The 15,403-nt window shown below is 41.6% G+C and overlaps 1 protein-coding gene across 1 annotated transcript in view; it reads left to right on the forward strand.

Moving 5' to 3' along the window:
* LOC126291829 (organic solute transporter subunit alpha-like) overlaps nt 1–15,403 on the forward strand; it is a 72,798-nt gene that overhangs the window by 35,032 nt on the left and 22,363 nt on the right. The window contains exons 3-5 of the mRNA XM_049985527.1: nt 2,628–2,779; nt 5,112–5,350; nt 7,197–7,293. Coding sequence (XP_049841484.1) covers nt 2,628–2,779; nt 5,112–5,350; nt 7,197–7,293 — 488 coding nt within the window. The remainder of the gene's footprint in view (nt 1–2,627; nt 2,780–5,111; nt 5,351–7,196; nt 7,294–15,403) is intronic.

Raw genomic sequence — 15,403 nt, forward strand, 5'->3', positions numbered from 1 at the left:
ATGTTGAAAATTAGGTGGACTGATAAGGTAAGGAATGAGGAGGTTCTACACAGAATCGGAGAGGAAAGGAATATGTGGAAAACACTGATAAGGAGAAGGGACAGGATGATAGGACATCTTCCAAGACATGAGGGAATGACTTCCATGGTACTAGAGGGAGCTGCAGAGGGCAAAAACTGTAGAGGATGACAGAGATTGGAATGCGACAAGCAAATAATTGAGGACATAGGTTGCAAGTGCTACTCTGAGATGAAGAGGTTAGCACAGGGGAGGAATTCGTGGCGGGCCGCATCAAACCAGTCAGTAGACTGATGACCCCCCCCAAAAAAAGTGCCGTGCAATACAACAAGGGGTACACGCCCCCTCCATGAAAAATACAACCACACCAGAACACCACCACCTCTGAAGTTTACTGATGGCACTATACACACTGGCAGATAACGTTCACTGGGCATCGCCATACCCACACCCTGCTCTCGGATAGCCACAGTGTGTAGCGTGATTGGTCACTCCACATGACATTTTTCCACTGTTCAATCGTCCAATGTTTACTCTCCTTACACCAAGCGAGTCATCGTTGGCATTGACCGACGTGATGTGTGTCTTATGAGCAGCCGCTCGACCATGAAATCCAAGTTTTCTCAACTCCCGCCTAACTGTCATAGTACTTGTAATGGATCCTTAAGCAGTTTGGAATTCGTGTGTGATGGTCTGGATAAATGTCTGACTGTTACACATGGTGACTCTCTTCAACTGTTGGCGGTCTCTGTCTGTCAACAGACGAGGTCGGCTTGTACGCTTTTGTGCTGTACGGCCCCTTCACGTTTCCACTTCACTGTCACACCGGAAACAGTGGACCTAGGGATTTTTAGGAGTGTGGAAATCTCGCGTACAGACGTGTGACACAAGCAGCACCCAGTCACCTGACCACGTTCGAAATCCGTGAGTACTGTGGTGCACCCTGCTCTTTCACGATGTCTAATGACTACTGATGTCACTGATTGGAGTACCTGGCAGTAGGTGGCGGCACAATGCAGCTAATATGAAACACATATTTTTTTGGGGGGGCTCTGGATACTTTTGATAACATAGTGTACATACACCAGCTGATGAAAAGCATTCGGGCGCCTGTTAGTGGACATCAATATGGGGTATCATCACACTTCAGCTTTATGACGGATTGAACTTCGCTGAGGACTCAGTGAGGCGTCTGAATGTCTTTGGAGGAAACGCAGCTCACTCTTTCTCAAGAGCCGAAACCAGAGGACGTACTGCCGTTGGACGCCAAGATCTGAAGCGAAGCTGATGTTCTAGCTCATCCCAAAGGTTTTCTGGTTCAGGTCAGGACTCTGAAAGGCCTGTTCGCCATAGAATGTTGTTGTCCACAAACCGTCGCCTCACAACTGCGGCTTCATGACAGGATGTATTGTCATGCTTCTACAGTTCTCATGTCGCAACTGTTCCTTTACCATACACAATACACAATCCTGAAAAATATGCTCATATCCTTCCACATTCAGGGTTGTCTTGAGCACAGTAAGGTTATCAAATTCGAGTCACGACAGACACCTCTATATGGTAACAACACGTCCTCTGTACGTCTCTGTTAGCACACAAGATGCTAGGTACAATTCTCCAGCCATTGGCCAAACCCAAACCCTTCCATTGGATTGCTACATTGTACAGCGTGATTCATTACTTAAAATCACTCTTTTCCAGTCATCCACTTTGCAGTGGTATCGCTCTCTATACCCTCTCGATCTCCTGCGTGAGGTCGAATGAGTTGAGCGTAGGTAGAAGCCTGCAGTTCCTTGGTCGCCGGCGCGCCGTAAGGCTCGGAGTCTCGCACCAGGGCGTATCGCTTCTTGTCAAGTGTGCCTGCAATAGGCCTCACATGGGGAAGTGATGCGTCATACATATCTTCCCCTTCCCAAGTGGCTCTTTTTGCCTTCCCGTGCGGCCAGACGTCAAGCTCAGCATTTCTTGGGCCCACCCGTATGTTGCCTTGTGTCAAAAAGGAGAGCTGTGACCCAACCCGATGCGAAAGTGAAGGGTGCGTGGCACAGGGGGAATTGTATCCAGGGACTGAAGGTCTGTCCCTTGGGGAGGAGGGGGGGGGGGGGTTGAGTGGGGCTGCTAGGCTGTGGGGGGTGTTGCTCACTCTGTGCGACCCCTCTGTGCTGAGCAGCTGCTGCTCCTCTTCCTCTCTCTGCACAGAGCACAGCCCAATTTTTTTTCGAGCAGTTTAGAATAGCTGTCTGAAACCTCGACTCTCAGAATTTTGCGAGCGAGGTTCTCTGTAATGTACAGCCCCTGTTTAACGCGTGTAGTCCTTACATAATACAGACACCATCATATCATTTCACTCATTCGAAACAGAACAAGAATTTACGTTATCTACTGTACTCATTTTAAAGCTTTCATTAACAATGGAGACGGAAGTGCCATCATTGAATAAAAAGAAACTGGGCATGACACCAGTATAGTCGATGAGAACAACAGTGTATATAATATATGTACATTGTCATAAAATTCCAAAATTCGTCTTGAAATACCCAGTACCTACGTAGATATCTGACACAAAGTATTACCTTTCTTAATGCATGTTGTATTGCATCTACTTTCAGACCTGACTCCGCTGCTCATCGTGGCCATAGCAGTCTCCACAGTGGCAGTGGTGTCCGTGTGTGTGACATACACGCTCAGCCTGAGGCACGTGCTGACCAGGACTGCCCCACAGTTACGAGGCCACACAGCCTGGGTACTCACCATCCACCCGGTCAGTCATCCTCTCTTCTTGTCTACCACAGTTCTGACCATGCATTCCCACAACAGAATCAGATAACCTATCGAAGACTGGAAAAACTGTTAAAAATCAGCTTGTTAAAGAAGGCATTATGATAGATTATTGGAATGTGGTATTCCAGTAGAAATTAAGTTGTTCTTCAAAACCAATAGAGAGTGAGAGAGAAGGAAAGGGAAAGAGAGGAAAAGAATGGGACTGAGAGTAAGGGTGGAGGAGACAGAGAGTGGGGGAAGGGGAGAGAGGGAGGCAGGAGGGGAGGAATAGAGAGAGAAATAGAGATGGAAGAGAGAGAGAGGAAGGGGGACAGGGATAAATAGGAGGACAGGAAGAAGGAGAGGGAGTGATGCAGGTAGAGGTGAAGGTGGACATGGAGGTGTGGAAGTATGTTAGTGTGGATTTGTGGAGATGTGGAGGTGTGGAACTGTGGAGGTGGAAGTGTGGAAGTAGACATATGGAGGTAGCTGTAAAGAAATAAACATGTAGATTTAAATGTATAGAGAGAGAGTGACTTGGTGAGAGATGTGGAGGGAAAGAAGAGGAAAAGAGCGTGGAGAAATAATAGTGAGTTGCGAAGAGAAGTAATATAGGAAGCGACAGATATAGGGAGAAAAGAGGTAGAGGTGAACGCAGAAGGTTGGCAAAGTGCTGCAAGTGAAATTGAAAGTATTTAAGAAGGCAAGTGAAGGAGAAAGAGAAGGTGGGAGAGAGGTGAGGCTCGAAAAGAGGTAAAGAGGAGGTAATGAGAAAGGTGGAAGAGAGGTGAAAGTGAGTGATGAGGGTATAGGTAAGAGAAAGGTGAGAGAGAATGTGAAAAGATTAATACTGAAGAGAGGTGAGAGTAAATACAGAAGTGATGTGAAGGTAATGGTAGAAGAGAGCTGAGACATGGTGGAAGGGCTTTGACGATCAAGGTGGAAGAGAGAAAAGGGAAGGAGAACGCAGTTTGGAGGTAAGGGTGAAGGTAGAAGAGAGGTGAAGGTGAAGGTGAAAAGTGAGGATGAGTGTGGAAGACAGTTGAAAGTAAGGCTAGAAGAGAGGAGAGGCTGAAGAAGAAATTTAGGTGAAGGGATGAGAGATGAGAGTGGAGATAGAAGAGAGGAGACAAAGGTGAAGGTAGAACAAAACTGAGTTTGAAGGTGCATGTGAGGTGAAGGTAAAGGGAGATAAGAGTTAATGAAGAATCAGGGTGAAGGAAAAGAGGTGAGAATAAAGATCAAAGAAAAGAACATGTGGGGCAGAAGGAATCGCAAATATCAGTGTATCATTTGAGGAGTAGGAAAAAAGAAAAGAAGGAAACAAAATAAAACAACACAACCCGAAAATGTAAGACAGGAAGTAAAGCAAATAGAGAAAAATTGAAAGAAGAAAGATAAAATAAAAAGTAAAGAGACTTTGTGTAAATTGATGATGGAGGGTGGAGAAAGGAAAGGAAGGAACTATTGATGTCAGCTACATTGGGAGTTTATATGGAATCACTGGTGATGAGTGAAAATGTGTGCCAGATTGGGATTCGAGCCCAGCATCGCCTGCTTACTAAGCAGTTGTGTTAACCACTGCACCATGTGGACGAAACGTTTAATGCAAATGCATGGAGTAACTTGGTACAGTCCCCAGCTGACCCACATTCCCCCCTAGCACCATCTATCCACAGTGACTGTCCATGTCCTCTATGCTCGCTAATCATAGAGTCCCATAGGAGGTTGATGGGGATTGCGGATCGGTAGTGATAGGTGGCTGTGTGAATCGGTTGGGGAGCATGCCTAGATAGTTTGCACATTTGTAATAAATGCTGTGTCCAGAAAGTGCAGTGATTAATGCAGCTGTCTAGTAAACAGGAGCTCCTGCATTCGAATCCTGGTGCATCACACATTTTCACTCATCGCTCCTGATTCTGTGTAAAGTTCCAACGCAGTTGACATCAATAGTTCCTTGCATTTCCTTTCCTTCCTCACCTCTCCACCTTCAATTTACATAGGTATCACAGCTGCAGATTCCAAGCAGTATCTGTTCTTCCAAATACATTCTTCTAAAGAGAGTTTGTTGTCCTGGTGGATAGTTTATACAGCACTCACGGGTCTGAAGAGCAAGTTAAACGGATAACTGATGGAAACATAATAAGTTCTCCCATACATAAGTAATGTACATAACAATGGTTTCATCCTGTTTGTAACTGTTGACAAGACTGTGTAATCACAACACCACATACTGATAATTTATGCATGTATTGATGATGTATCCATTAACTTCTCTATGTCAGACTGTTGTCCAACTCAGCTGCCTAGGCTACAGGAATATGTTCTGGCAGGTAGCTGCAGTGCTGGCCTACCTGTCAGTCATGATCCCACGCGCATCCTTCATCGTCGACGTTGGCATCCAGGACCTGTACGCCACATGCCTGTATCAGATGTTCTGCCTACTGGTCGCCTACTGCGAGCAGGAGGGCTCCACAGACCAGCTGCATGGGGCCATGATCCAGCTCAACACGGGGCCCCTCTGCTGCCTACCTGGATGTCGCTGGCTCTGCAGGCCTGTGCCACTAACCCGGTATGTCTCGTCCATTTGATACACTGGGAAAGGCGACCACTCGAAGAACATGCATCAGATAAGCACATGAGACACAAAATTGGTGACAGTGAGAAGACATCTCGCTAATACTGTGTAAAGCAACCTCTGGCCTTCAGACAGATTCATCTCAGCAATAAAGGGAGACCACAATTTTCAGGTAACCCATATCAAGCTGAAGCCACTAATCGATGATTAGATCCCACAGAGCTGCCAAATTACAGAACTGTTGCCTAATATGTTCTGGCTGCTGTCCAAAATAGTACCAGACATTTTCTATGGGAGTATGGTTGGGTGAGTTAGCTGACCGCCGGCCTCCGTGACCGAGCGGTTCTAGGCGCTTCAGTCCGGAATGGCGCTGCTACTACAGTCGCAGGTTCGAATCCTGCCTCGGGCACGGATGTGTGTGTTGTCCTTAGGTTAGTTAGGTTCAACTAGTTCTAAGTCTAGGGGGCTGATGACCTCAGATGTTAAGTCCCATAGTGCTTAGAGCCATTTTAACCATTTCAATTTGAGTTCGGTGATCAATTAAAGTGTGACAGGGAGTCATGGTGTTCGTCACACCAAAAATGTATACCTCCAGCTCTATGAGCACAGTCGTAGCCCTCTTGAGATTCTTCACAGTATATTCATCATGAAAATGCAGAAAGAAAGGCAACACGTCGTATATCACATTGTCATATCCATCTTGACCTAGGCCCTCCATACTCTGCAGGTTCAATAGCTCATCTGGCTGCCAGTGCACTCGGCACTCCACATTGTTTGAATAAATTCAAAATTGTGACTTTTGGATTCCACTACACACATCCAGTCAGCTCTTGTGCACGGTCTGTGTCGTTTGACCCCATGAAAAATGCCACTAAGCCTCTCCAAAACATTGAAGTCGTCACCATACTCGATGGCAACAGTCATCCAGGAGTTTGCAGAAGCATGATCCATCACTGAGCACAATAAGACACCAGTTCATGCTTCCTGGTCACAGCACAGCAGCGTACACAGCGGTGTTAATGACAGCCTACATATAGGACAGTGATTCCCCAGTCTGGCAGTTGGCTAGTCTCCAACCAATGGTGTGGGATGGAACATAATGTTGTTGGGTGCCCATTACTAGTTCTGGTATAGAAGGAGAAAATGTTAAAGGGATACAGTGTGCTTCATACACATTACTGCGATACTCCCTTGAGGTGGTCAGATGAGGTGGACCAGAACCTTGACGAGTATACGTGCCCTCATATTCCCATACGCAATGGCCACATCAGAATGCCCCAACCAGCAGGCTACATAGAGACCAACAATGAGGCTGCTTTCAAACTCTTCAGCTGCTGGTAAATCTGTCTACACTAGTCTATCGAATCTCCATAACTTTCACAGTGTTTATTCAACACCTGACATTGTTCACGCCCCGTATATAGCTCTCCAGGCCTGGTAACAACACTAATGCACTCTGGTGGCTGTTCTTCCTGTAACAGAAAATCAACTCTGATCGTTTACATATTCGCCGATACTGTGTAGGTGTACAAAATTACATTGACATCCGACCCTGTCTTCTGACCGCTTCACTGTTTTTGTCCACAAGTTTAGGCTTCCCTGTTTTCAGTCCTGCAGGTGTCACACCTAGCATGATGATCTGTTACTGATTGTTTATATTTAATAAATGAATTTCATGTAAATTAGTTACTCAAGCTGGATATCATAACAACTCCATCAACACATAAATTTTATTCTTGGAAGTGTGTGCCTAACAGATTGACCACTAACTGTGTGAACAATGGAATGAAGAAGAAGGAGCAGAGAAAGTGTTAACCTAAATGATCTCTCTCTGTTTCAGGATGACACTCTTGAAGCTACGAATCCTGGTGCTACAGCTGCCCATAGCGATGTGGATCCTGTACACAGTCTGCTATGTGCTGTGGGCGGAGGACGAGGTACGTAGCGTTTTGTTTTACTTCATTTTTTCTTCCATAGAAATGGCGTAGCGAGGTCTTGGTACATACCACTGCATTAGATGCGTAATAATTAATGATGACCCAAAACTAGTTATGAGATTATACACAAAAAGCAGAAATGCATAGTCAGAATAGAATTCAGTCACATTAGAAAAGAGCGAGAAAGTACAAACAAATAAAGTTTACAACACCATATTGGAGTCACATTTCCAACAAACTAACCCGTTTGTTTAAAAAATGGCTCTGGGCACTATTGGACGTAACATCTGAGGTCATCAGTCCCCTAGAACTTAGAACTACTTAAACCTAACTAACCTAAGGATATCACACACATCCGTGCCCGAGGCAGGATTCGAACCTGCGACTGTAGCGGTTCCGCGGTTCCAGACTGAAGCGTCTGGAACCGCTCGGTCACCGCGGCCGGCCTCGTTTGTTTCGATAAAATAGAGTGCAAATTGGCTTCATGACAGAGAACAATGTAACATCATGTCTTCTACACAATACAGACAAGAACCAAACATATATCATGTCAGATGTATATAAAGTATGTAGCGAATGCGATAAATTGTATGTTGGGTAAACGAGGAGAAACTTCAAAACGAGATTTAGAGAACATATTAATGTTAGTGAAGCGAATGCCTCAGCATTCACTGCTCATTTAAAAGAATAGAAGCATTCTGCTGACGACTGTAACGAGAACGTCATCATTCTCCATAAAGCAGAGAAAGGTACATTATTAAATATTCTAGAAGAAATTGAAATATACATCATAAGGAAATACAACTGGACAACATACTTAACGAACAAGGATAAGATGTACACACAAAATTTCAGCACTGTTTTATAATAATTTTGGTTTATAGTCTATGTACCACATGTAAAATTGTCCAGTATAACGTAATATGTTGCATTATTTCGCAATTTTATACAATTTTCATATTCTGTCTTCATATACAAACTGTCAAAAAAATTGTAATTTACATATTTGATGTATGTAGCACATTGCAACATTGCAGATATTTCAGATTCGAATAGCTGAAATTCTTCACTTGGTGATGCAAAGGAATGACAAAGGAAACGTCTCTTTTTTCATTTGGATTTTTTTTTCACTCAGTCATCATATAGAATGAGGGCAGATCAGCTTGCGAAGTCAACAGTTACAGCACGAATTTTATTGTATGGGTAAACAGTATGCATCGATGCAAGCATCTCCCCCACATAAACCTTGGTTCCCAGAAAAAAAGTTTTTAAAGAAATTAGTAACTAGAGTAATTCGGATGCAGTTAAGCCATGGATATTTTCTAGCCCATCTTCACCAAACAGGTATCTCGAATTTTTCTTCTTGTAACTGTGAGAACATCTCCTACATAGACCTAAACCATATTTTCTTCAGTTGTCCAAAGTACATTATGCATATGTAGGTGGTTATGGAAGACTTAAAGGAAGCACATGCCCCGCTACCTTATGGTTTTCCAAGTATCCTTCGGGGCAACCCCATATTTATCCAAGTATCCTTTGGCGCAACCCCATATTTAAATTTGTGACACCAGTTTAAATTACACTAGAGGTTAAATCAATCGTACTTAGACGTTCTGGAAAGGAATATTAAAAAACATATGAGTTTGTTGTTTTACCATGTTTCATAAATATAATATGAGTGGGCTGTGTGGTACTACTTAACAAATGCCAAAGGAATTTTTTTTTTAAAATATAAATGTGACCTTAAAAATAAGAAAATACGAGTAATGTAGACTCTTTGGTATGTCACTTCTTTACACTATGTCAAAGCTTATCAAGAATTGCCACAGCCTATTATTTGACAGAAGTAACATATGTGGCAACCTGTGTACTATGTTATACGACAGAGTTCTGATGCGTGTCAATGCTATAGAGGTACACAATTTAAAATGACATATATTACTGTTACTATATGTAGAGTTATCATTGTGTAGAAATCGATCTAAGTACAGTTGTTTGTTCCTCTACATCAGATGCCACTGATGATGGGTTATAAACATGGAAACCTTAGCAAATAAAACATTTCTAGTGCAACTCACAAATACAACTTTTCTAGTGCTGCTCACACTGTATAGAAAATGACCTTAATAAAAATTTGAAAGCTGCAGAGCACCATATAGAAGGAAAACACTTACTAATGTTCTGCAAAATTATATTTATTTGATCAGTAACCGGCTATCGGCTTCTCAGGTCATATGCAGGTGACATTCAGGTGACAATTGAATGTCAGAAACACCGATATTATTTGTACAGATGATATGGAAAGAAGAGAGTATTTACCCAGGAAAGCAATACAAAATTAAATTATCTAGAAAAGGGGCAAAAAAAGTTTTTATGTGGAGAAACATTGAACAAATCATGAGGAATAAGGCGAATTTCAATTCGAATCTAGTACCTGTATGAAAAATTAATTTAACAAAGGGATAGATGGAAACTGAGGTTGGCGTTCTGTCCCACGAGTTTGTTTATTTCCAGTGTCTTTTGTAGGGTCATCTTTCTCCTTTTCTTGACAGAATGTAGAATTTCCCATTCTACATCATACAAATGGTTTACCGCTGAAAGACAATCAGCAAAGGTCGAATCCTTCTTCCTTAACCGCTAGGGTCTCTGATGTTCATGTAGCCTAATTGCCACAGCTCCGCCTGACTGACCAATATACACTTTTTCACACTGCTTGAAAGTAATTTTATATACAATACTCTATGTGAAGGACTGCAATTTGTCTTTACAATTGAACAAAAATTTTGGTACGTTATAAAGTGCACATCTGTACTTGTGAGACTATACCTTTCTTTCAAGATTGTCTGAAATGTTCCCAATACATGGATTATTGCAACAGGCTTTGCAACTACACAGGACTGTTGGTGTAATTTTATCTATTTTCTATTTTCGTAGAATATTATCAATCAGTGCAGAGCTATAGCCATTACCATAAGCGATTTATTTGATGGTTTGTAGTTCTGTTTCAAGGGCTGGTTTGGATAATGGAACAGATATGAGACGATGCACCATTGAATGGAAGGCTGCATATTGTGGCTGTGTGGATGCTGGAAGCCTGGAGGGATTACTATATCAGTAACTATCTTTTTCCTGTAAGCGCTGAATATGTATTTTCATATACTAATATCTATATTAAGGACCAAGCTCCATTGTAAACTGAATTTACTTATGGCGTAAGTTCAAATGCTGTAGTAATCGTAGTGGTACCGGTCCACAAACAAAGCACATCAACGATATATCTGAACTAGTGCGTAATTTCCCAGTTAACTGGCACTTTCAGTAGCAAAATTGTTCAAAATTGTCCATGAAAATTTAAGATAGTATAGGACTAAGAGGTAAACCCACAGCTAGGGCATCAGACTGATTATACTACCGGTATTTGATTTGAAACTAGCAGCAATTCTGTTTTACACACATCTGGGTACCATCGATTATGTCATGTAATTCTGCTGGATTTACTTTGGATTTGTGTAAAAGATATGTTAATATGTGTATAGAGTCATCAGCAGCAACATCTGTAAACAAACTAGCGACATGGAACGATATTGGTTTAGAACTGGGTGGGGTTTTGTCAAGAAGAGCCATAAGTTTAGAACTGGTTTTGTTTTTAATGATATAATCAATCTCTTTCCCTAGTAGGTAACATAGAACAGAAGGATGACACTACTGGGCGTATTGGAACACTATCTTTTGGTAATTTGGATGTACCATATAATCCAGCATAAGAATGTTGGTTTCAGATCTAAATAGTTTTATATGATTTGATGGTGATTTTCATTTGTTTATTTAAAGCTACAATCGGATCTTTTTGTAGATACTAGTAGTGGGAACTATCAAGGAACTGGTTCATTTTTGTAATGTAATCACATTATCGTCATTTTTTCCGGTTTTCCGTCGTTCCTTATTTGCTTCAAAATTCATGGAGGTATGTTCCGTGTTTGCAACAAAATGAAAGGCACTTCATTTTTTGCCATTTGATCTTCACTTCTTTGATTTATGAAACATCTTCAGTGGCCTGTAATGCATGTCTGTTTTTATACGTATAATAAATGCATTGTGTAGTGGTTACAAATATGTTACTACGTTAGATTTTCTCATAATTTTCTCTTATTTTTCATATTAGAAACAACTTTTGTAGCACAAGTTTCAGGAGGTTAAATTATCGTTTGGTGTTATGATTTCCAATGTTGCTAGTCCCCGTGTGCGGTCATGGACAGGTATTCATTTGGTATCCATATTCTAGTTGGCAGGTTTCTGGCGTTTTTCCTCCACATTTATTACAGCATGCCACTTGCACTTTTCATGTGAGTATTTACAGTGTTTAGTGTTGTCAGCTGTCGCTGTATGTTTATCTCCCGTCTTTTATTTGTGTAGCGAGTGTGGTTTGATATTTCTCATTTGTTGTTGTTGTTGTTGTTGTGTGTGTGTGTGTGTGCGCGCGCGTATTTTGTTATGTGTGAATATGTCATTCTGTGTGAGATTGCTTTTTTGTGGATGAGTTATTCCTCATTTGAGTGGATAATTGTGTGTGTGTGGAATAAATAATTGATGAATCTTCCTCTTCCCACCACACGCACATGAATATCCACTTACATAAAAAAATTGAATACATGTTAAAAAAAACTCTTACCAAAACAAACAAAAAACATCAAACCACACCCATTACACAAACAAAAGAGAAACGGTAGACACCCAGTTACAGCTGGCAACAATACACACTGTAAACACTCACATGTTGATCACACAGTGAAAAGTGCAAGTGATTTACTGTAATAAATGTGGGGGGAAAACGTCAGAAATTGGCCAGCTGGAATATCGAGACCGAATGAATACATCTCCATGACTGTATACATGGACTAGCAATATTGGAAATCGTAAGTAACACCAAATGATTATGTAAACTCACAAAACTTGTGCTACAAAAAGCTGTTTCTACCGTGAGAGATACAAGAGAAAAAAAAATGAGAAAATCTAAGACCACTACCATATTTGAAACACACACACACACACACACACACACACACACACACACACACACACACATATATATATATATATATATATATATATATATATATATATATATATATATATATATATATAACTGGCCTCTGTAGAACCTAATAAGTGAAAAAAGTGAAACGTGTGTGCAAAAAACAAACTGCCCTTCATTTAGTTAGAAACGTGGAGCATACCTCCAGGAAGTAACCTCATTTGTCCAATGGAACTAAATTGTTCAATTTGCAACTTTGGTAGCGATGACATTGTTGGAGATTATTTTCTTCTTTAATTTATTTGTTTGTCTGCTGTACCAGTTGCCACTGCCGATAAGCTGTGTGCTCGAATACTGGTCTGGCAAATAAATATTTTTACGTACAGCTCATGTTGTACAGCAAGGCGTCTTTTAACAAATACACTGGTAGACATAATTAAAAGACGGGTACCATTTTCCCTCATTTCTCCGAAAAAAACACACAAAGCTAGGAGTGTGGGTGTCATATGAAAACAGTGTGCCTCTGACATTGCGTAGATAAGGTTACGAATTCGTGTGGGCAACCCAACGCCAGCAGTAGGTATAAAAGTCTATGTAGCTACGACCTACGCCCGCTCTGCAGTACAGTAGAAATTGTTATTGCCTTCCGCGAATAAAGTTATGTCTTTTCTGTTTCTTTAGGTGAAATGATCCCCCCATGAACCATGGACTTTGCCGTTGGTGGGGAGGCTTACGTGTCTCAGCGATAGAGATAGCCGTACCGTAGGTGCAACCACAACGGAGGGGTATCTGTTGAGAGGTCAGACAAACTTGTGGTTCCTGAAGAGGGGCAGCAGCCTTTTCAGTAGTTGCAGGGGCAACAGTCTGGATGATTGACTGATCTGGCCTTGTAACGCTAACCAAAACGGCCTTGCTCTGCTGGTACTGCGAACGGTTGATAGCAAGGGGAAACTACGGCCGTAATTTTTCCCGAGGACATGCAGCTTTACTGTATGGTTAAATGATGATGGCATCCTCTTGGGTAAAACATTCCGGAGATAAAATAGTCCCCCATTCGGATCTCCGGGCGGGGACTACTCAAGAGGACGTCCTTATCAGGAGAAAGAAAACTGGTGTTCTACGGATCGGAGCGTGGAATGTCAGATCCCTTAATCGGGCAGGTAGGTTAGAAAATTTAAAAAGGGAAATGGATAGGTTAAAGGTAGATATAGTGGGAATTAGTGAAGTTCGGTGGCAGGAGGAACAAGACTTCTGGTCAGGTAAATACAGGGTTATAAATACAAAATCAAAAAGGGGTAATGCAGGAGTAGGTGTAATAATGAATAAAAAAATAAGAGTGCGGGTAAGCTACTACAAACAGCATAGGGAACGCATTATTGTGGCCAAGATAGACACGAAGCCCACGCCTACTACAGCAGTACAAGTTTATATGCCAACTAGCTCTGCTGACGACGAAGAAATTGAAGAAATGTATGATGAAATAAAAGAAATTATTCAGATAGTGAAGGGAGACGAAAATTTAATAGTCATGGGTGACTGGAATTTGGTAGTAGGACAAGGGAGAGAAGGAAACGCAGTAGGTGACTATGGATTGGAGGTAAGAAATGAAAGAGGAAGCCGCTTGGTAGAATTTTGCACAGATCACAACTTAATCATAACTAACACTTGGTTCAAGAATCATAAAAAAAGGTTGTATACAAGGAAGAAGCCTGGAGATACTGACAGGTTTTAAATTGTAAGACATTTCCAGTGGCAGATGTGGACTCTGACCACAATCTATTAGTTATGAACTGTAGATTAAAACTGAAGAAACTGCAAAAAGGTGGGAATTTAAGGAGATGGCACCTGGATAAATTGACTAAACCAGAGGTTGTACATAGTTTCAGGGAGAGCATAAGGGAACAATTGACAGGAATGGAGGAAAGAAATACAGTAGAAGAAGAATGGGTAACTTTGAGGGTTGAATTAGTGAAGGCAGCAGAGGATAAAGGAGGTAAAAAGACGAGGGCTAGTAGAAATCCTTGGGTAACAGAAGAAATATTGAATTTAATTGATGAACGGAGAAAATATAAAAATGCAGTAAAGCAAGCAGGCAAAAAGGAATACAAGAGTCTGAAAAATGAGGTCGACAAGAAGTGCAAAATGGCTAAGCAGGGATGGCTAGAGGACAAATGTAATGATGTAGACGCTTATCCCACGAGGGGTAAGATAGATACTGCTACAGGAAAATTAAAGAGACCTTTGGAGAGAAGAGAACCACTTGCATGCATATCAAGAGCTCAGATGGAAACCCAGTTCTAAGCAAAGAGGGGAAATCAGAAAGGTGGAAGGAGTATACAGAGAGTCTATACAAGGGCGATGTACTTGAGGACAGTATTATGGAAATGGAAGAGGATATAGATGAAGATGAAATGGGAGATATGATTCTGCGTGAAGAGTTTGACAGAGCACTGAAAGACCTGAGTCGAAACAAGGCCCCGTGAATAGACAACATTCCCTTAGAACTACTGACAGCCTTGGGAGAGCCAGTTCTGACAAAACTCTACCATCTCGTGAGCAAGATATATGAGACAGGTGAAACACCCTCAGACTTCAAGAAGAATGTAATAATTCCAATCCCAATGAAAGCAGGTGTTGACAGATATGAAAATTACCGAACTATCAGTTTAATAAGTCACTGCTGCAAAATACTAACGCGAATTCTTTACAGACGAACGGAAAAAATGATAGAAGCCGACCTTGGGGAAGATCAGTTTGGATTCCGTAGAAATGTTGGAACATGTGAGGCAATACTGACACTACGACTTACCTTGGAAGCTAGATTAAGGAAAGGCAAACCTACGTTTCTAGCATTTGTAGACTTAGAGAAAGGATTTGACTATGTCGACTGGAATACTCTCTTTCAAATTCTGAAGGTGGTAGGGGTAAAATACAGGGAGCGAAACGCTATTTACAATTTGTACAGAAACCAGATGGCAGTTATAAGAGTCGAGGGACATGAAAGGGAAGTAGTAGTTGAGAAGGGAGTGAGACAGGGTTGGAGCCTCTCCCCGATGTTATTCAATCTTTATATTGAGC

Source organism: Schistocerca gregaria, chromosome 9, assembly GCF_023897955.1.
Source record: "Schistocerca gregaria isolate iqSchGreg1 chromosome 9, iqSchGreg1.2, whole genome shotgun sequence".
NCBI lineage: Eukaryota > Metazoa > Arthropoda > Insecta > Orthoptera > Acrididae > Schistocerca > Schistocerca gregaria.